The 22082-nt window shown below is 46.2% G+C and overlaps 1 protein-coding gene across 2 annotated transcripts in view; it reads right to left on the bottom strand.

Annotated features, from left to right (window-relative positions):
• Positions 1-22082, bottom strand: part of ZDHHC8 (zDHHC palmitoyltransferase 8) — a 185056-nt gene that overhangs the window by 30335 nt on the left and 132639 nt on the right. The window contains exons 2-5 of one of the 2 annotated variants that reach the window (XM_090062158.1): positions 17732-17853; positions 10677-10834; positions 6835-7007; positions 3440-3542 (exon numbers count right to left, since the gene is read on the bottom strand). In XM_090062158.1, the coding sequence (XP_089918284.1) occupies positions 3440-3542; positions 6835-7007; positions 10677-10834; positions 17732-17853 (556 nt within the window). The remainder of the gene's footprint in view (positions 1-3439; positions 3543-6834; positions 7008-10676; positions 10835-17731; positions 17854-22082) is intronic. The other variant, XM_090062159.1, reaches the window with a different exon arrangement.

Raw genomic sequence — 22082 nt, 5'->3', positions numbered from 1 at the left:
AAACCAAACAAAACAGAGGAGACTCTGGCAGGTGGAGGAAAGTATTCTGAAGAGTCTACAGGCACAGGGTGTATTTTTTGGTCGAAGGCACATATCCACCATGTCAGGCGATAGTTTAGGAGTGGTTCTGGATTGCTCACTGGATTTTAAGCTCTCACCTAGCAGCATCTAAGGTAGTACTTGTGTCTCTGGTTGGCTAGGTGACCCCATCTCAGCTTAGTGGGCGAAGACCTGGTCTGAGGCTATCACTTCCTGTCTGCACAATAGCAATGCACCGGCACAAAATCATCAGCCCGTTTGTTCAGCTAGTACCGAATGTTTCAGTGTGATCCTAAGCAACAAGGCCTACTGTGAGCACATCAAACCTATCCTCTGCTATCAAACCTACCCTACATACTCATGCTCTATAGAAAAGAATCAGATTCATGGTCTTAGCTCTCATATGCATCATTACCAGGCCTCAGGATTGCTAGAAGATCACCTTATAGAATAAGGATTGTGGCTCTAGAATAAAGGTTGTGGCCAACAGCTCTACTCTTCAGTCTATCTGATGGGGAAACCTCATCTGTGTTGAAAAGAGCTTTCTTGACAACTGGTTTGATAGTGTAGACTCATGAAGGAGTTAAGGAGTATCACAAACTTCCCCATCTTTTGTTCCAAGGTGTGAGGTACAGTTTTTCATCCTGGGTTCTCAAACACACAGAGAATCCCCCAAACCAAATCCTGCACTACACACACTATTCTCCACGCGGGGAGAGGAGGAGAAAGAGAACAGAGCACCTGTGCTAGACGCTAGTCACATCACTCAGCATACACTTGGAAGGTGGTAAGATACTGCAGTGATATCGGGATCACAACCTACGCATAGCTGGAGCTGCCCCCTCAGCTTCCTCCCCTGGAAAAGTATGGATGTGAAAAGTGTCCGTGGGTGTGAGAGAAGTAATTTGCAGAGCAACAAGGGGCATATATGTGGGCACAAGAGATGTGTGGGGCAGAGGGAAATGTGAGTGGGACACAGAGAGTTGACTGGGGCAAGTTGCAGAGACGTGGTGCCGAGGTAGGGCAGCATTTACTAAACGGCATTTCGGGGAGGTGCTCTGCAGGCCAGGCAGCGTCTTATACACGTTGGTTTTATTTTACAGAAATTAAAGTTCCACAGGCTTTTTGAGACAAGATGCTGGCAAGCATGTGATATGGAAAAGCAAAACAAGCTAGGAGCAATGTGTGAGTGTGTGATAAATGAGCTAGCTCATAACTGCTCATTGTCATGAACACTGTGCATTGGCAGGAGGGCTCAAAAATCAGAAGGCAGAACAAAACCATGATTTACTTCTTTTTTTTTGTAATCTTATGATTCTTTTCAGTTTAACTCATCATTTTTGAACTTTTGGAGTTGGCAGGGTGCCCCACTGAACTTTTATTTTAAAAGCTCCAGTGGGATTTCAATGGTGCCTAGGCTTGTGCTGGTCTTCTACATAGGGACAGTTTTCATTGTTTCATAATTTCACAGTTTCATAGTTGGTAGGGTCGGAAGGGACCTGAGCAGATCATGGCAGGAAGGAGTACTGGGGTGAAACAACCCCAGCAAAGTGATTGTCCAGTCTTGTCTTAAAGACCCCCAGGGTAGGAGCCAGCACCACTTCTCTTGGAAGTTGGTTCCAGATCCTAGCCGCCCTGACCGTGAAGTCGCGCCTCCTGATGTCTAGTCTGAGTTTACCCTCTGCCAGCTTGTGACTGTTATTCCTGGTCACTCTTGGTAGTGCTTGGGGGAACAGGGACTTCCCCAGTGCCTGCTGGTCCCCCCTGACTAGTTTGTAACAGGCCACTGGATCCCCCTCAGCCGTCTCTTGTGGAGGCTGAACAGGTTCAGGTCCCAAAGCCTCTCCTCATAGGGTCTGCCCTGCTGCCCCCCGGTCATGCGAGTGGCTTCCTCTGGACCCTCTCCATGTTGTCCACATCCCTCCCGAAGTGCGACGCCCAGACTTGGACGCGGTACTCCAGCTGCAGCCTGACCAGTGCTGCGTGGAGGGGGAGGATCGCCCCCCTGGACCTGCTCAAGATGCATCTGTGGATGCACGCCAAGGTGCGGTCGGCCTTCCTGACTGCATCCCCACACTGCCGGCCCATGTTCATCTTGGCATCGGTGATGACTCCAAGATCCTTTTCTGCCTCTGCACTGACAAGAAGGGAGTTCCCCAGCCTGTAGGTATGGTGCGGTTCTTCCTCCCCAGGTGCAGCACCTTGCACTTGTTGGTGTTGAATCCCATCCTATTCTCGTCCGCCCGCCCCTGTAACCTGTCTAGGTCCAATTGCAGCCTATTCCTCCCTTCTAGCATGCCCACATCCCCCCCACATCTTAGAGTCATCAGCAAATTTGAACAGGGTGCTTTTCACCCCCTCGTCCAATTCACTGATGAAGATGTTGAACAGTGTGGGCCTGAGGACCGAGCCCCGGGGGACCCCACAGCCCACATCCCTCCAGGTCGAATAAGACCCATCCACCACCACTCTCTGGGTGCGGCCCTCCAGCCCGTTGGCGACCCATTTGACTGTGTAGATGTCGACACCACAGTCCCCCAGTTTCATGATGAGAGACAGTGTTGAAGGCCTTCCGAAGTCCAGGAAGACGATGTCCGCTGCTACCCCTGCGTCTGAGGATTTGGTGACCTGGTTGTAGAAGGCCACCAGGTTGGTCTGACAGGACCTGCCACTAATGAAACCGTGTTGGTTGCCCCTGAGCATAATCTCCCCCACTGGCCCCTCGTAGACATGTGCCAGAATAATTCTCTCAAAAAGCTTACCCAGGATTGAGGTAAGACTACTGGCCTATAGTTCCCCGGGTCCTCCTTCCTCCCCTTTTTGAAGATGGGAACCACATTGGCCCTCTTCCAGTCCTCCGGCACCACACCAGAGCACCACGAGTGCTCGTACAGCCGTGCCAGGGGTCCCGCAGTGACCTCAGCTAATTCCCTCAGCACTCTGGGGTGGAGATCGTCCGGAGCAGCTGATTTAATTACATCCAGTCCCTCCAGAAGTTCCCTGACTAGATCCTCACTGACCCTTGGCCTGGGTGTGCCTCCCCTGGGGCCTAAGGGGAGCTGTTCTGGTCCCTGCTCAGGAAAATGGAGGCAAAGAAGTTGTTAAATAGGTTAGCTTCGTCGTCTGGTGTGACAACCAAATTTCCTAGCGTGTCTTGCAGGGGCCCCACATTACCTGGTTTTGCCCAAAATGAATGAAGAAGAGATCAGAGAATAAAAGCCAACCAACTTCTTTAGGACTTCTGCAAAGCGTCATGTTGAGTGCACTGTTAATGTTGCTTTACCCATGCTGACTTGCCCTTCTTTAAATGATGCATTTCCCCTTTTCCTCCCCAAGGACATGGTTTGTTCTCAACTCTTGCATCTCAGCCAGGTTTATGGAGGCAGAACTGTTTTCCTACCTGTTCATTGGTTGTGCGCCCTCGGGCCACTAGGACGATATGGAAACCTGTGAGACCAATGACTGGAATAAAGAACAGTCCAGCAACACACATGACAGCCATACTGCATCACAGAGTTAAGGAAATTGTAGCCAGTGAAAGGAAAAAGCAGGGGTGGGAACTGGAAGAATGAAAGAGAAAAAGATAATTTCTTGAACTGGAAACTCAGGGTAATCCTCACCCTTATCTAGTGTTTTTTCTCACACATTCAAGTCTATTGTGGCATTAAGAACTAGACATTTTGTAAAAGTTATTTCCCACTGGCAGTGCTGTTAGGTTCTCATTTGACGTGAGCCCTAATGCTGCCTGGTCTTTAGTGGCCAACAACATATTAAACAGTTGGAAACAAAGTACTCACACCTCTTTTACCACCATATGTGTTGTGTTTCTTCTTTTCTCTGGTTTCTAGTATATTCTCTAGTACAGACAGCCCATTCCTTTGCAGTCACCTGGGAATGGCGGAGCCCTACAGCACCAAGGTGGAGGCATAGAAACGATCTCTGTTGCCTCTCTCTCCCAGCAGTTCTCTCACTTGAAATTGCAGTCCAGATCTTACAGCATGTGTGTGTGGCACTGTGAAAAATATGCAGGGCCAGGCAATTATGACTGCTTATTGGCTTGGGCCAAATTCATGCAAGGTCCAAGCTAGTGTAAATACACAGATATCACCAGAGTGGTAAATTTATACCAGCTACGAATCTAGCCTGTGGTGTATAGTCATGAAACAGCAGGTACTCAGATTATATGCCTCTCCACTGGAGAAGTGACCCCCTCACTTAGCATTTTGAGATGCAGAGATTCATCTTGAAGTCTTTTCAGCAAGTCTGCATGTTATGTCCTAGCCTTTAACTTATTAAGAAGCCACTGGTGAGTGTTTTTAATATAATAAAACCATTTCCAAGCATGCTGTTAAAATCCCTGCATTGTGCAATATGCTGTCGGTCGACTGACTCAGCCAGTACAGAAAATTCTTCTGGAAACCTTGGCAAAATTCCTAGTTCAAGCTGCTGGGTCAAAAGGAGCAAACAGTCATTTGACAAGGAGTGTCTGGATTCCTAGACATGCAGAGCCTGAACGCTAGGCTCTGGCAGGCCATGGAAAATTACCATGTCATCCAGGTCAGTCAGCTCCACCTCCCAAATTACTGTGGCAGAAAACTCATAGGCTATTGTAGAAAAAGCACCCTTGGCATACCAGCCAGCGTGCCTCTGTCTATGGGCCTGCTCTTTAAGAGATCTGAAAACACATAGCTTCCACTGACTGAAATGATCAGGTTATATTATCTCAGCCCGTTAACTGGCTCCCTAAAATAGTCAGAGAAAGTGGGTGCATCTATACGAGCCGCCCGTTGCACAGTTGTTACTGTGCTGTCATTTAGTACTTGCTCATAGAAATTGTGGGGCTGAGGGAAATCTGAGTGGGGCACAGAGAGAGCTGACTGGGATAAGATGCAGAGACATGGTGCGGAGGTAGGGCAGCATTATGACTGCGCAGTAACTGCAGAACCGTTGCCGCATGGCTTTTGTCCAACACTACTGCGCAGTAGCAATGAACTAACACTACTGCGCAACTGCTCGTTACTATTGCGCAGTATTGTCACAGCACAGTTACAGTCCAGCAATGCTACTGCGCAGTAGCAACGAATTACAGTGCAGTCACTTATTGCTACTGCGCTATAGCATGACACTACTGCATAGTAGCAATGAGCTAATGCTACTGCTCAGTACCTTATTATTACTGTGCAATATTGTCACCGCATGATTACAGCCCAGCAACAAAGCTACTGCACCGTAGCGTCTTGTGTAGATACACCCAGTGCAAAACAAGCAGCTTAGACTCCCTGTTTCGAGTTGTGACCTTTTTATAAAGACTGCCTCGCATTTCAAGTCAGAGTTGCTGGTAATCAACATTTCTAAGGATCTGATTTCACATGTGGTTAGAGAATAACTGAGAAGATTCTTCTGTCCTTCATTCATAATAACATTGTTGATAAGCCCTTTGTGGTAGGTCTGCACCACACCAGCCCATAGCTCCTCACCAGTATCCCTCCCCCGTGTAACCCTGTTCCTTCACTCCAACTCATAGGGATGTAAAATAATTGACTGAATATTGATAATCTTCACTCTAGTGGGATGACCCTCCTCACAGAATGATTGTCTAGAGCCTGCTTCCTATCCTAACCAACAGCATGGACCAAACTGAAACACTGGGCCCGATTCCAAACCCATTAAAGTTGATGGAAATATTTCTATTGACTTGAATGAACTTTGGATCTGGCCATTTACTTTTTGCCTTTAAAGATTGTCCCATGGTCACTTACTCTGTGGAGGTAACGTATGCGTGTATGTTTACAGTCTGGTTTCTGTAATCTGTCTGCGCCTGTGCCAGGGCTAGGCAGCTGGGAGCTGCACCCTTGCTGCTGCCACCTGACCCAGGCTCACTCTTCCCAGCCACAGCTTCCAGCTGGTGGGAAGCTGTGCTGAAGCCAGGCAGGGGGGAACTGCATCCACATTGCTGCTGCTGCGTCCTCCAGCTTCCTGCTCCCAGCTGCAGCACAACTCCCCACCACTGAGAAGCTGTGTCCATGCCACAGCTAGGTAGCAGAGGGACTAGGGGAAACAGCAGCGGTGTGGGATCCGTGCAGCCTGGCCTCAGGGTGGGATACCAAAGCCCTTTATAAAAGCCTATGTAATACATAGGGATCATAGATTTCATAGACATTAGGGCTGGATGGGACCTTGGAAGATCATTGAGTCCAGCCCTCTGCCCAAGGGGCAGGAAGTCAGCTGGGGTCATAGGATCCCAGCAAGATAAGCATCCAAACATTTCTTAAAAGTGTCCAGAGTAGGTGCTTGCACCACCTTTGGAAACAGTCTGTTCCAAGCCTTGGGGACTCGAACAGTAAAGAAGTTTTTCCTTATGTCCAGCCTGAAACGGTCTTGGAGGAATTTAAGACCATTGGACCTTGTAAGCTACCACCCCAATGCAAGCAGCTCTGTGCATAATGCTCTGCAGCAACTCTTTTAAACACAGTAATATTACTCAACAATATAGGCCAAGAAGAGTGGACCCCTATACAACTATAACTACAGGAATTTCAGTGAGGGAGGGAGAATGCTACTTTCTGGCATGGTAGTGCTGGATAACAGAGATACTCAAAGGGCTGACTGCCATTTCAGAGGTAACTGATGTTTTCACAGGTCAGGCAAACACAGGGGGGGAAGCTAGGCAGATAGTACAACAGAAGAATGGTAGGAATTGGAGATCTCCGCAGTTCCTAAAAGGCAGGTGTGCAGATCCTTTTTCATAGTTTCCATAAAGCACCTTGACATCTTACAGTTCAAACAGAAGGATACGTAATGGTGGTATGAGCTGCCCCCAGCTTTTCCACATGGTTTAAAACAAAGATCAACCCAAAAGTGAACACTCCAACCATGTGCGTGCTTAAGGACAGCAAGAAGAGAAAAAAATATCGGTAGTTCCTCCGTCCTATGCAATTGTTCACCCATGGGCAGTGATGATCAAAATCCTTGTAAAGAGAAAGAGAGGGGGAATAATATCCGAGTAAAAAAAACCAAACCAGTGACTTAGAGACAAGTCTGAACCACAGTGCAGCAGCTATCCAAAACCTGTGAACTTCAAGTCAGATCAAGTCAGAGTTGGAACTTCTCAACGAGTGCTGGGATGCACATGTACTCTTGCCATACTCCCTTTCTGATGGGCTGTCCCAAGGACTTCACTCAGGTAGGCCACAATATATGGAGAAGAGAATTTATTTTCCTCTCTGGCACTGACAGCACTGACAAAGTCGCAGTCTATAATTATAAACCATAAGGTGTCACCATACACTGTAATGTCTGAAGCCTGTACTACCCCTGCCAGCTGCAAAATCCTTTCCATTGTTTTGTATAAAAAGACAAAATGCATCCAGAGTTTTTTATTGTAAGTTAATAGTCTCTTGAAAAAGTATCGTTGCCACATGGTTTTTGCCCAATGCTTTTGCGCAGTAGCAATGAGCTGACGCTACCGCACAGTAGCTTGTTACCACTGTGCAGTACTGTTACTGCCTGGCAATGCTACGGTTACTGCCCGGCTGCCGAAGGCCAGTCAAAGAAGAGAAACAAATCTGTAGGAAGCTCTGGATGACTTCAAAGTATAAATTCCCAATCTGAAATATCCAGTTTTTCCTGACGAATAGTTCAAGCGCGCCACCAAGTTGGATCCTCTTAAGGAGAGAAGTGTAATGAGTATGAGTTGTACACCCATTTACAGCTCCTTTACACTGGGTTTTTATGGCGCTAACTCCAGTGAGTCTAATGGGGTTGTGCCCCAGCAGGGCAAGTCAGAGCACAGTTGGGCATGCAGTGAGCAAATCCGTTTTGCCCGTTTTGCAGCTGGGGTCATACACCCTTTACGCCTGTCAGTCGTGCCTTGGCTTTCCTGTGCAATGATATTGTATTTAAATAGATACTTTCTCCTGAAGACAAAGTGGTGTTTTTTCAATTAGGTTGTGATTTTGCAGTAAGTACATTGTACAGGAGAGAAGAATGTTTTAGAGCTCTCTCAAAGCACAGCAGAAAAAAATAGACTGAAGCAATTTAGCCAAGATTGGTTCAGGCTTAGCATTTATAATTCAGAGCCGGTTATGTGCATCCCAAAATATCTGGAAATAAAGACCAATTTAAACCTCAGCTTCACAAACAAAAAAACCTCATGCTTATTTTTTTGCTGTCACAGATTCATTTGCAGATCCAGCTGGCCACATAAGATTTTACGTCAATTGTTTTGCTTCTTAAGCGACATGATGAAAACGAGCATCTCTCGAAAACCCTGGACACTTTGCACATCTCTGAATCAGAATCAGTCCAATTCTTTAAAAAGGGAACTCAAAAGATTTCTATTGAGGCCATGAACTTTTATTGCAAGTTACAGCCTAAAAGTGAATTAAAAGACTCAAATTACTCTCTCTTCCTAAATGGGTCACATAATAGAAATGCCAATAGACTTGTCACCATAGCCCTCTCTAGGCACTGCTGGAATGCGCAGGCTCTTCGAGAAGTAAGCGTCACAAGAATCAATATGCAACGTAGCCTGAAACTGCAATTTATTGATTTGGGAGTCATTCATATTTCTGTTTATACTTCTCTGTACACAACCATGGTTTAATTATACAGCAAAAGGTTTCCTGCCAGCCAACCAGAATGGCAACCAGACCATCAGTAAAGCTACTTAGGATGGAGGCAGAAGAGTCCTGCTTCCTCACTGGCTTTTGAGGTCGAGGCCATTTGATTTGCAAAGGGAAGTTAATCCAGGATTCTCTCCCATTTTTCTCTCTTCCGAAAGAAGCTGCAAAATTCATGCTGCTATAGACCTTAGAGCTGCGTGAAACTTTAAGCGTTGACACTAGTTTCAGGCAATCTGTGGCCACACTAGGCCTATGGAAGATAAAATTTTTGCACAGAAATGTGGAAGAAAAAGGGATTTGACACTGAAGTTAAACATATAGCCTCACCTTCTGGTATTATACGTTGTGAAACTTCATATTTTAACTCAAAATGATGAGCTTGTTGTCTAGTTTTCAAGTGAAAAATCTAGTTTTATCCAGCAGTCTACAGAGATCCAACAAGATAGATGTCATAGCCGCTGACATCTTCTCAGTGACTCCAACTTCTTTCATTCCACATCCCCCCAGCTTCAGTGCCCTTCTGACGCTCACCATAATGGAGCACGAAAAGCTTGCCCGATCATCTATTAATGGTTATTAGGCGCAGCCCAGCCAGAAGTTAAAAGACTGCTCTGCTGGAAGTATAAAATGACTATGTAGTCTAAGCCAGAATTGCCTTTTCTCACATGAACTGCTCTACCGCTTTCATTGCGACTGCTGCTCTGATGTAGGCAGGGAGGATTTGGCCCAATGTAACGTGCAGCGCATTTGGACTGACGAGGATATTCACTCAGTGAGTTTAGCCTGTTGCTGATTAAGCATTCCCATCATTTTAACTGCAGGGGTGAATACATTTTTAAAGGTATTAAAGATTTAATCGTTCTGTTGAAAAAATGCTTTAGAGTAGAAATGAACCTTAAGAAGTGGAATGTGTAGCTTAGTGATAAAAATCTCCTGTGGTAATAAAAAAAAAAAACACCACGGAAACAGTCCTCTGTATTTATGAGCTTGGGAGATGTTTATGGCCCAATATCACACTCCACTACTTTGGGGTTATTGTTTAAATATCCTGTGTGCTCCATCAAACTCCTCAGATTTATCAACATATGTCAAAGCCTCATAATTTAGAGGAATTAGAAGCACGAATGAGGTCATGGCCAGAGGACTCATAACTGTAGTTCAGAAGCAGGCAGGCAGTATTTTAATTGATTTGAGACACAAGAGTTCAGATTTCAGCCTTTCTAAAAATTAACTTGCTGCTAAATGTATTCTGATTTACAAGGAGAGGAAAATGTTCCTTCTACTATTCAGGGCTGTATATTTAATTTGGAACAAATTGGCTCTCATGAAGGTGAGACTGATAAAGTCGAAGGATCAGGAATGGTGAAGTTGGCTTCCCTCACTTCTTTGAACTTTGCCACTCCACCACCACCTTTCCTGGTACCATTTCCAGCTTCACGAGTCTTCAGCACACCCAGGGCAGAGGTGCTCAGCCTTATCAAACTGCCCCGAGTACGCATTGAGAAATGTCACCCGTGACAAGGCTGACAATACCAAACTCCAGAGCCAACCCTAGAGGGGTGCAGGGGCCAGGGCAAATCAGCCTGTGCGGGGCCCCCTTAACACTGTGCGGGCCGTGGTACCCCTGCAATGGGGGCGGGGAGGGAAGAGGTCTCCATGCTTCTTCTGCAGTAGGGGGCTGAGCCAGGCGGGCCCCACAGGACAGGCTACAGCCACTCTGTCCAGCTCCGCAGGGCCCCCCCAAAGTGTGGGGCCTGGGATGGTCACCCCAATTTGCCGTACCCTAGGGACGTCTCTGCTAAACTCTGTTTCACTGGAGACTAATAAATCAGCATAGCTCCACTGGTGTCAATGGAGCTACAGCCGTTTACACCCTCTAAAAATCTGGCCTTTTGACACTTAAGTTTTCAGAAAAGAAAGCCTGGGGACATACCCCAGTTGTATCACCCAGCTGTTCAGAGCTCCACCATCCAAGCTCAAGCCAACAGACCAAGTAATCAAGAAGACTGTTACCTCAACACAGTTGTCGCAGACGCTGCAATGGGAGCAGCGTGGTGGGCGGTAGAAGTGGCAAGTGGCACACCATTTCATCCGTACTTGGATTCCTTTAATCTCCACGTTCTTGTAGAGCGGAGCTCGGAAATCATCGTCTTTATCCTCATCTTCATCTGCTGCTCAGTGCAAAAATAGAAGGAAATACCAAGAGTGCAGGTTATTGATAAAAGCTGGAAGATCCAATCCCATCAGTGTTAAATATATGGATACTATGCGTTTTCAAATGCTTGTAAGAGACATAATGAGTTAGAGGACGGAAGCTCTGCCTGAAAAGCCTTCCCCGGTTGGAAAAGGATTAAGTGCTCTGGGCTTTAGTATCTGAGAGATTTGTCCCAGAGGCACTTTGCTCCTGGGAAGGATGAAACAAGGGCCCTGTTATCTTCGAAGTAGGAACAGAGACCTGTAAATCATTCTGAGTAGTTTGCTGTCTGAGGTGTGCTCTGTCCATTAGTAGACAAAATCAACTCTGTCCCCCAGCAGCTTGGGCAATAAGCATTATGATGAAGGATGTTACGGGAAGATTGAATTAACTTAAAGGCATCAAACCACACAAGACATCTCTGAATAACTATATGCTGATTCAGGGCCATGCCAGAAACATGCTCCATTGAGGTAGCCCAAGATACCACTTAGATCCATGAACCCTTGCATGCAGAAACACTCACTGGTGCAATGGACAAACATTAGGAACAGACCAGGGCAAATGCTCTTTCATTGTAAAATAGCCTGAATTTTCTTGCTTTAGCAAAATTGCATGACTGGAATGATTGCAGTCCCCTGAAACAGCATGATCTTGTGATCTGAGCATGAGGCTGGGAGTCAGGAAGCCTTAGGTTCTAGTTTCAACCGGGCCACTGTGTGGTCTGGCGCTAGTCAGTGAATATGCTTCCCCATTAATAAGATAGCCGTAACAGAGCAGAATACTCTTATCTGAGACAACCTAGTGAGTGGTTTATCAACCCAAGTCAGCAGCTGCTTTGATTAAGAGAAGAGGCCATTTAGAAAGAAAAACTAGTCTTGAATAGATTTAAAATATATTATACCAAAAATGCAAGAATGAGAACAATATTCAGACCATTTAATCTTTTATTCCATATTTCTTTCATGTGAATTTGGCAACTTTTGTGTTAGACAGAGAAGATTGTAGAATTTCACATTTATTTAGCACTGTGGTTAAACATGGCTTATAGTCACTTGGCTTTGGCTGACTGACTTCCAGTTAGGAGAAATCTAGTAACAATGTCCCAGTTCAGAAGTCTCCTGTATTTAATCTTCCCTAGAAAATGGGCCGATTAAGTGGCCATCCCAGTTAAAATAATCCTTTGCACACTAAAATCAGTCTAAGTTTCTTCCCTGAACTTGATAAGATTTGGATAAGATCCAGTGACTACATTTACCTTGTGCGAGACTTCCAAAGATTCACGTGTGTAAAGTGCTTTGAAGATGTACAGCAGGATTGGGTACTAGCATAAGTACTTATATAAATACCAGGTTTAGGCACCTAAATCCGGTGTAAACATGTTGGAAGGTATATGACACAGATTAAATTAGAGGTGGGCAAAATGCAGCCTGGGGGCCAGATGCAGCCTGCTGGGCCATTCTATCCAGCCCACGGCGCCTCTAAAAAAATTTAGAAAATTAATATTTATCTGCCCTGGGCCTCCGCCCAAAATAACTGCCCACCTCTGGATTAAATATACAGCAGTGATAAACTCTGGAAATGCTCAAACCACAGGCTCTCAGTAGGGGACAATGAACTGAGTCTGAAAACCAGGAAAAAATATGGTAGTTGTAAAATAGGCCTGTGCGAAGCGGCTAGTATTCGCTTCAGATTTGGATTCGGCCAATTCGGGGGACAGTGATTTGATTTGAATCACTGTCCCGAATTGATTTGGCCAAATCTCTGAATCACACAGGCCCCATCCCCCGCCCACTCCCAATGGCTGCCCTGCCTGCCCCAGCTTCTGGCTCTTCGAGAAAAAAAAAGCCCCGCACTCACCGGCTCCTGCCCAGTGGGGGGCAATCCCTGCTGCGTCCACTATTCAATGCCATGCTGGGGGGAGCTCTGCCACGAGCCCTTTGATCCCTGCCCGCTGTCCCAGCCCTCCATGGCTGCCCCACCCACCCCAGCTCCCGGCCCTTTAAAAACAAACAAACAAAAACCCCCGGGATCACCAGCTCCTGCCTGGTGGCGAGTGGGGGTGGGGGACAATCCCTGCTGCCCCCCACTGGCCCATGCTGCATAGGGGGATCTTCCATGAGCCCCCAGAAGCCCCAAGGCTGCTGCAGCAGCCAGTGAGTTCAGGGGTTTTGTTGGGTTTTTTTTAAAGGGTCAGGAGCTGGGGTGGATGGGGCAGCCACAGGGGCGCTGGGACAGTGGGTGGGGGGCAGGGGACTCATGGCAGAGTCTCCCACATGGTGTGGGGTAGTGGGGGGCAGCAGGAATTGCCCCCCCACCTAGCAGCACCTGGTGAGTGGGGTTTTTAAAACAACAGGGAGCTGGGGCAGGCAGGGCAGCCATGGGGGGGCTGGGGGAGCAGGCAGGGGCTGGAGCCTGGCAGGGGTCCCCCCCATGGTCCCCTCCCCCTTCCTCTGTCCTCCCTTCCTCCACCCCCTACTTACCAGCTCAGTGTCCGGGTCCAGCTCCCTGCTGCAGACAGTGGGGACTTCAAATCGATTCAGACCTTTTAGTTGGTTCCCTGATTCGATTTGAATTTGGAGATTCAGCCACTGAATTGGGCCAAATCTCCTCTGAATTGAATCAGCACCCGAAGCTTCACACAACCCTATTGTAAAAGCTGCAGTATGGAATAAAACAAGCCCCTGGCTTAATGGCTCATGGCTTATACTGATGCCAACCTATTCAGACAAAAACTTGTCAACAGAACATATCCTGAAAAAAAATTATTCTCAAATCTGGTGCTTCACACAAACACACAGAGCTCAAGAGTACTAGTCACTGTCCACAAGGAAAAGCTCCACACTTCCGAAGGCAAGTTTCCATATGGAATTAAATAATTGTTAAGAAGAGGCCCCATTCGAACCCTCAACTTTGCATCTCAGTGTACAGTTGTTAGTATTTAACCCGCTAGGGAAAACCCCAAAAGTGAATCCAAATTTTAAACCGAATTTGTCTGCACTTAAAGCTGGCCCTTGATTTTTCCCATGACAGAGGTATAAGAACAGATTCTCTTCTTGCTTACACCAGTGGAATGGCATTCACTTCCAGAGAGTTAATTCTGATTTACATCAGGGGAATTAAGAGGAGAAGCAAGCCAAAGTGAGGGTCCAGAGCTGGGGTTGGAACATGGGGTTTGGTTCAAGGTCACCTGTAATGATATATATATATTAAAAAAACCTGTTTTAGTCCACTGCCACATAGATGATCTTGCCAGTGAGCATTTTATCTTCTCTGGAAGTCTGTTCGTTTCCCACCTCTGAATGGTCTATGCCTGCATAAAAATCTATTGGGAAGGAACAGGGCCTTACTGGGCTCTCATTCACTGATGCAGAGCTGCCAATTCTCATGATTTTCTTCCATTTTTTTTTTTGCAAATCATGCAGTGTTTGGTGACTTGCCTAGAGCTCCAGATCCTGGAATCACACTGAAACATGGAAATCTGAGGGTTTTTTATTTGTTTTGTCAAATGAAAGTGTCTGACCCTCATGATTGTGCAAAAAAGCTTCAAAGTCTGATCCCCATAGGTTCAAAGCCTAGATAGCAAATAAACTCCATATTTATTGATTTTAATCTGGCTTTAAATGTCAGGTCCAACAGCTGGACCTGACAGTTCTGGGGAGGAAGTTTTGCAGAGGAGCCTGTGCCCATCACTATAGAGTCTAAAGTGATGTCTGTTCTGCTCTCTAAGGTGAGCCAACATACGAGGATGCTCCTAACTTTTCCCTTTGTTATCAGGCTGCTTCTTCCACACATCTGAACTACCACACTGCTTTTGCCACAGCAACTTCTATCTCACTTCTCTTCTCTCCTTCCCTCCTCACTTGTCTGAAGGGCAACTCTTTTGGCACCAGATCCTTTTCATGTCCACATAAGCACACAGTACAGTGAGATAAGGCAAAAGGCCTTAAACTAGGAGAATGGGACAGAAGAATGGCAAGCTGGAGGAAGCTCCCCCGCTTCCTGTTTTGCCCTTCGCTCCCTTATGTGAAGGAAGCTGGCAAGGGTGAGAGGTGCTGAGAGTGTTTCCCACTTAAAAGTTTCCATTCAGTCTGTCTGTGCTTTTTTTAAATTGCAAAACAACAGAGATGAAAATAAAAAGCCTGTGAATAAGTGGAAGTCAGCACAGAGTAAGCTGGCATGCAAACTGACAGTGCGCTGGTTGCTAGGGCCTTGCGCGAACACTCCTAGCGCAGGCTAAGAGCCAAGGCCTCACTCACCTTTATACACCTAAGTGGGCCGTAGGTTGCTGTGTAAGTGCAATTATTGGCACTTCTGCCAAAGTTAGATTCTGTTTCTGCTTGCACAGCTGCCCTGGCCTCAGGAACGCGCTCTGAATGCTGCACTCTGGCTGCTGAGGTTCCCTTTCCTGCCCCTCGGTTTAGTTTCTGGCCATCACACAGGTCTCCGGGCCATCAGGGGAAAGAATCTGCAGAAGTAGCATTTACTTACGCATTTAAGGGCCGCTTAGGCCCACGTAGGTGAAATAGGGTTTGGCCCTAAGCGTGTGGTGGCTGCTTCCTCTTTAAGTAAAGCACCTAGCACAAAAGGTGCCTCGTATCCATCCAGGGAATTAATGAAAAATGGTTAGTCTACTGTCACTTCACCCCTAATTTTGCATGCACTGACTTCCATCTGCTGATGAGCCAAAGGTTCTCCCTAATGGAAGAAGAAAAGGGTGAAAGCAGTGTCAGAGACAGATGCAAGCACAGAGGTCTGCTTCCCCACCAGAGCAGCTAGACTACATCCAGGAGACGGGAGACTGGTTGTCCCTGTGCTCTAACAGGTCCTCGTGGCGCCACCCAGCAAAACCTCAGTGCTAGTGCATGTGGCTAGTGCCCCCCTCATGACAGCTGGAGGCAGGTCTGAGGAGCTTTCTCAGTTAGATCCCTCAGCCATCCTCGAGGCACTCCAGGATGCATAAGCAAACAGATGGCTTCAGGCCCTTTCATGCTCGGCCCACACCATCCTTATCTACACTAAGAAGGAACTGGGGCAGGACCGGTGTCCCACTGGTTCTGCCATATCTCCTATATACTCCTTGTGGGTAGTCAGTGGTGATCAGCACCAATGCAGAGGAAAGGAAGCAGACTTCATCTTATTTCAAGCTGTTGCCTTCCTGCATCTTCACACACCATGTCTACACCCTTTGCTTTTTTAGTTGGCCAGCATGCGTTTGCCCATGTAATCAAGGGACAGGGGACCTGAGCTAGGACTGCATCCTCCAGGAAATCTGGTACAATAGGGGCACTGTCACAAGCTTCCTGCTTCCTCCAGCAAAATGCCCTGAGAGTTGGTACAGAGCACCAGCACCAGGTGTTCTCCAAATAACGGTTGCTATGAAAGTTAGGAATGCACAGCAAGCCTAAGCCCAAGTGAAGCAGCCCCCTCTATATGTAAAAAGGATAAGACAATGATTGGGTTTCCTAGGAAAAGACCCCAGGATTTCAAAGCACCTTAACAGAAAACTTATTATGCTGTATATTGTGCTGCATGCTGAACTCAGTCCTCCCACTGATTTCAAATGGGAACAGGATTAGACTTGTCGACTTGCATTTTCAGATGTGCTTCCAGTTGCCTCACTCTGAACTGACCCCACTGAAGCCAAGAAAGGCTGAGTGCTTTTGAAAAAAATCACACAACACAGCTCAAAAACTGGTGTAACCTTTGTCCTCCCTGCTAAGATAAGCAAGTGATGAGAGTCAGGAGCCTGGGATTTTATTTCTGGTCATCCTGCAGCCAGTCCGTCTAAGGTGTTCAGGCACTTCAAGATACAGAAAGGAGCTTCATGAGATTTTCTGAAGAGCCTAGGTGCCTAATTCATTAATTTAAGTGGTTGATTTTGAAAATCATACTAGATGCTTGTGTGCATCTTTATACACTTAAATACCCATGACAATTTGGCCCCATGAAACCTTGGGCAAACTATTTAACTTCTAAGTGCTTTAGTGTTCCCGAAACATGTAGTAATATCTGTCTAAATGGGGTGTTGTTATGCTTAATCAATATTTGCAAAAGGTCCAAGATTCCCAGTTGAAAAAAACTATAGAAATATAATAGGCTCATCACTATGTTGTTCAGCTCAGACAAATGAGCCATGCAAAGAAAACGCTGAATGCTGTTTGGCCACAGCAGGGATCAGTTGGTCCAGAGAACTTCCCCACAACAGGGTCTGCTGCACAGTGCGTGCATATGAGTAATGAAGAAGGGACACGGTGAGGTGGCAATTTCCTCATTTTGATGGTTCAGAACAGTCACAATCACTGTTCCCTTTATATAACAGACAGTGTTTATCCAATTAAATCAGCTGTGCTCCAATGTTAAATTAAACGGGCATCTATTTTTAAATGTAAGCTAAAGAAGTCTCTATTCTAACATAGGCAGCCCCCATCATTATCTCTAGTGTTCAGCATTAATGCATTTGACCTAAGCCTCACTGGAATGAATATCTGCTTTAATGCCGCTGCTTTAGAAAGCTCAAGCTTCCACTACACAGTGCTCAGCCGCCAATTGTGAAGGCAGTGACTTAAATCCAATGTGCCAGTGTGACACAAGGGCTGCCAATCACAATCACATCAGCCAGACTATTTTCTCAATGAGAGCTATGTTATCCAACGCCATGCCCCCGACTGCAAGTTTAAACAAGTACAAGGAGAAAAGAAACCTTCCCATAACGGAAACTGATGGTGCCTATTCGCAGCTTAGCTGCAGCCCCACATTTACAGCCAGCCGAGCACCAAGGACTGCAGAGGGCAGGAAATAAAGAGCACGTGTAGCTTTTGAACCCCCCACCCCTGCTTGCTTTAGCTTGTGTTTTTCCCCCATCCCCCATTACCTCGTGGAAAAACTCCCGGGTCCATGAAAGTTGCCATGCTGAAGTTTGCAAGTACAAACAAGAACACGAGCCCATTGTACACGGGAATGGCTGGGGAGATGGCTCTTGTTAACCACGGGCACCTGCAGAGAGAAAGTCACAGATGAGGGCTCTTGAGGACGTAACAAGTGGCATCTTCCTGTACACAACGTGCAAGAAGACAGACGGTCTTGCCAACCCCCCACGGGCCACAGAAAGGTTGAATTTGTTGTTTAACAGTTGAAACAAAAATCATTGCTAATTAAAGTTGTGTTTCATCTGTCCTCTGTAAAACAGGATTGTTTTGCAAGACAGAAAGGAGACCATTGTTTATGTGGCTCACTGGGCTCTTGTGCTATGCAATGATCCCATTGTCTTTTTTATGGCCTGGCATTTCACTTTGTGTAAATGTTGCACCCTGCCATGACACGCTTGTTATCCCCGGGATGAATGGTTACATGGGTGTAAAGCAGGGGCGGGCAAAATGCAGCCCGCCAGGCCATTCTCTTCAGCCTGCGGGTCCCCTAAAAAATTTAAAATATATATATTTATCTGCCCCTGGCTGCCTCTCATACAGCCCTCGATGGCTTGCCAAACTCAGTAAGCGGCCCTCCACCCGAAATAATTGCCCGCCCCTGGTGTAAAGCCAGGTGACTTCCTGCCTTCAAGTCAGAGTTACTCCAGATCTTCACTGGTGTAAATCAGAGCCTGATTTTTAAACCATCAACCTCTGCAGCCCACGCAGACAGACACACATCATTTCCACCAGGCTTCCTCCTCAGGCTCTCCTGTGAGAGCCTGCTAGTCTAAATACCACTCAAGGTCACCACTGCAAAACCTCTCCCCATTGGGGAAGAAAAGGGTAAAAAGCTTCAGTCATAAGTAGTGAGGTCAGCAAAATACAAGCAAAATACTCTGCATAGCATCTATCCTGTAAACTGCTTTCCACAACATTTAAAAGGTGTGCCGCATTTCTGTTAGGGACTTGCACAACTGGGGTATCAGGTAAAGGACAAAAGACAGGAGATCTGCAAAGCAGCGGAGAACCGAAGAGGTTGTTGCAGGAAGCCTTCAAAAGAGACTGGCCCTGCGCTGAAGGGATGGGGGCACCAGGGCAGACCACAGACTGCTTCCATAAAACAGAGGTGACACGACAGGCAACTTTCCATTTTCAAGGCATGTGTTTATTCTTCCTACCACTTATTGCCTCTCAGAAATAGAACTCCAAAGCTGTACCATGCTCGACTATATTGTGTGTACAGGCCTTTGTCCTTATTAGCTTGCTAAAAGGAACAGCACACGCTTTGGCTTTCTATACAGGAATACAAAATTATAAAACACAGAATTCTTCCCAAAAAGCACGAGTCCTCACAACTGACAGTGTACCTACAGTCCCGACAACCAGGCATTCCCCCAGCCCTGCTGTGGGCACAGCAGCTTAATAAATGCCTTCCTGCCATTAGTACCAATCAAACAGCAGCCTATATCCAAGGTTATATTTTTCCTATGTTATATCTATATTTGAGCCACATTGTCTGTAAGGCTGAGCTCTATCAAAACAGTAATAACCATAACGTAACCCGTCTTTCCCCAAATCTAATTCAAACCATTCTGTGCGAGACATGTCATTTATTTTAAACAGTGGAGAATGGTACTGTTGACCTTGGAGAAAGAATATTGAACAGGCCCTTGTGCAGAATGACAGAGCCATTTTCACACTCCGTTCACTAGGGAATGGGGCGGTGCTCAGAGATACTTTTACACTCCCCTTCCCTCTGCACCCACTAGAACAGAACCAGGCTTCCCCCATTTTATTCTATAGACTGTCTTTAAAATAGGCTGCTATCAACTAAGCTGCAAATCTAGGGACAGACATTACACATAAACTGGTTTAAACCTGTAACAGAACAGCTCAGTACACATAAACCAGTTGGAAAATGGCTGAAACTGGTTTAAGATAAACCTGGTTGAATGTAGTATCCGACTTAACAGATGCGAGTCAAATCCGTTTATGAAACTTCTGTCCCAGACCCCTTCCTTGTTCAAGTTAAATCACAGTCCCTCAGCATCCCAGCATGCTTTCCAGCCCGGGCCTTGGCTGAGCTGTCTGCTCCAGCAGAGAAGGGTTAAGGGGGAGGGAAGGGGAGGCACTGATTCCCAGTGTTTCCTCTAAGCTGCACGGCATGTGCAACCATGCAGGTGCACTCATGCCGTGTTGCAAGGTGCGCCTGAGCAGCTGCGCACACTGTGCAACTTAGAGGGAACACTGCTAACCGCCCCCCCCCCAGGCCTGGGGCAAAAGATGGTGGTTAAACCCACTGTTGCCCGAGTATAGAGTTGCCCTGCCCTACTAAACTTACTGAAAGTTACTGCTGGCTGTGACTGTAGATTACAAATCCCAGAGGCACCGGGAAGCAGAAAGAAGAAGTGATGAGAAACCCTGCAGAGTCTGGCTTCTATGATTCTGGACTGCAAATTCCAGGGAACTTGCTGGCATCAAGGGGGAGGGGAGGTTTAACTCTCCTCCCTGGCCCTAGCCCCCAGCTGGGGTTTGCCTTGGTGGGGGCAGTTTCTGCCTCCCCCCCAACCCTTCTCTGCTGGAGACAGCACAGCCCAGCTCAGGGCTGAAAAGCATGCTGCGATGCTGGGGAACTCTGATTTAACTTAAACCAGCAAGGGGTCTGGGACAGAACTTGCATAAACTGGTTTGACTCAACTCAGTGAAGTCTGATACTACATTCAGCCAGGTTTATCTCATACTGGTTTCAGCCATTTTGAAACTGGTTTATGTGCACTGAACTTACGTTCTGTTACAGGCTTAAACTAGTTTCTGATCACTTAAACCGGTTTATATGCAACTTCTGTCCCTAGCCTTAGACAGTCTGCAACCCCCAGTGATCTGCAGACCACAGCTGAAAGCAACTGCTTTAGTTCAATTATCCAAATATACAACTGGGTTTTCTTATTTATTCTCCACACCTTTTACTTTGAATATATCTTCTCTTCAGTACATACATTTGCAAAAGTAGTAGCACTAGGGTATGGGCCAAACCTAAATAAAATTCCCTTAAAAATGTTAGCAATTCAGGGAAATGGAATTTGGATTTAAGCCATACCTGTCTTTATTTTGCAAAGCTAACATTTCAATGCAAGGTCTTAAAAAAAAAAAAATCGCTATGTCTGATGTCATTGAGGTTAGCCATATATTTTTAAAAGCACTTTACCAATATTAGATATTCTTCACAGTATCCCCAAATATTAACCCCAATTTATAGACAGAAAAACTTGTATAAAGTAGCAATCTAGCTGTAGAAGGAAGCTAAGGAAGTCTCTCTCATTCCAAAGTATTTCTGAAGCTTCCCAAGTATGTAGTATGTTTCTCCTGTGCTGCTTACCGCCTTCTAAAACTTTCCCTGTGGTTTGTAAAACGTATTATTATGACCTGATTAACTCAGGTTGCTGCTGCAATGCCTTTGTAGTTTTCCTGCCCAATGGGAATGTCACAAATGTCTGTCTGCAAGAGCTTTCACCCATGCAGTATGCAGCATCATCTTCTGGAGCAGCTGGTAGCATGGCAGAACACTGCCTTAGTCCAACCCAAGGTGCTTCTAAGTGGTATAGATGTTTTCATGTGTATTGACTGACACACAACTGCTGTGCAGCAAGCCCCGATGACAGACCATAGCGTGACCCCATACCATCCGTGTTCATGCACTGTACACAATGGAATTATGTATCGGCTAACACCAATGTTGTAAGTTATAGAGAACCAAGGGCAGCATCTAACCCTTTGGTGGAATTACAGTAAAGATTTGTTTCTGCAGAAAAAATTAAAGCCAGGCATTTCCAGTGTGGATTTATAGCCAGACATAGAAAGAAGGTTCAGTGTGACACCTTTGTTTCCTGAACTTGAGTCAGTTTTCTATTAGAGCGAGCTCTGTCTCCTTATGTTCATAGAAGCACCTAAAAACAACTGCCTCTGGAAAAATGTTACATGACGGGAGGCAATGCCAAATGTGTTATGATTTGACTTGGTTTCTGTATAAAGTAACTGGATATGCCTCACTTGATCTGGCTGTAATTTGTAAGAGTCCCAGCTCATCACATAATGATAAAAAAAGAAAATTCAAGTTCACTGTGCTGGTTTCACTTTTATGGAAATGAAGGGCATCACAACCCCCCTATTCCAAGTTTAACTTAAAATAGCTAACCAAAAAAGAAATCCTGAAGACCAATATTGTCTCAAGACTGGGGATGCACGCTCTACTAGAGGCAGAAACTAGCCAGGATGAGAATCCTCTGTTTACTGTAAAAATTAGAGCCAGCCCACACC

This window comes from Crocodylus siamensis, chromosome 9, assembly GCF_052110815.1.
Source record: "Crocodylus siamensis isolate JL-2025a chromosome 9, ASM5211081v1, whole genome shotgun sequence".
Lineage (NCBI taxonomy): Eukaryota > Metazoa > Chordata > Crocodylia > Crocodylidae > Crocodylus > Crocodylus siamensis.
The sequence above is the reverse complement of the archived record's forward strand: the minus strand, read 5'-3'. Positions and strand labels throughout refer to the sequence as shown.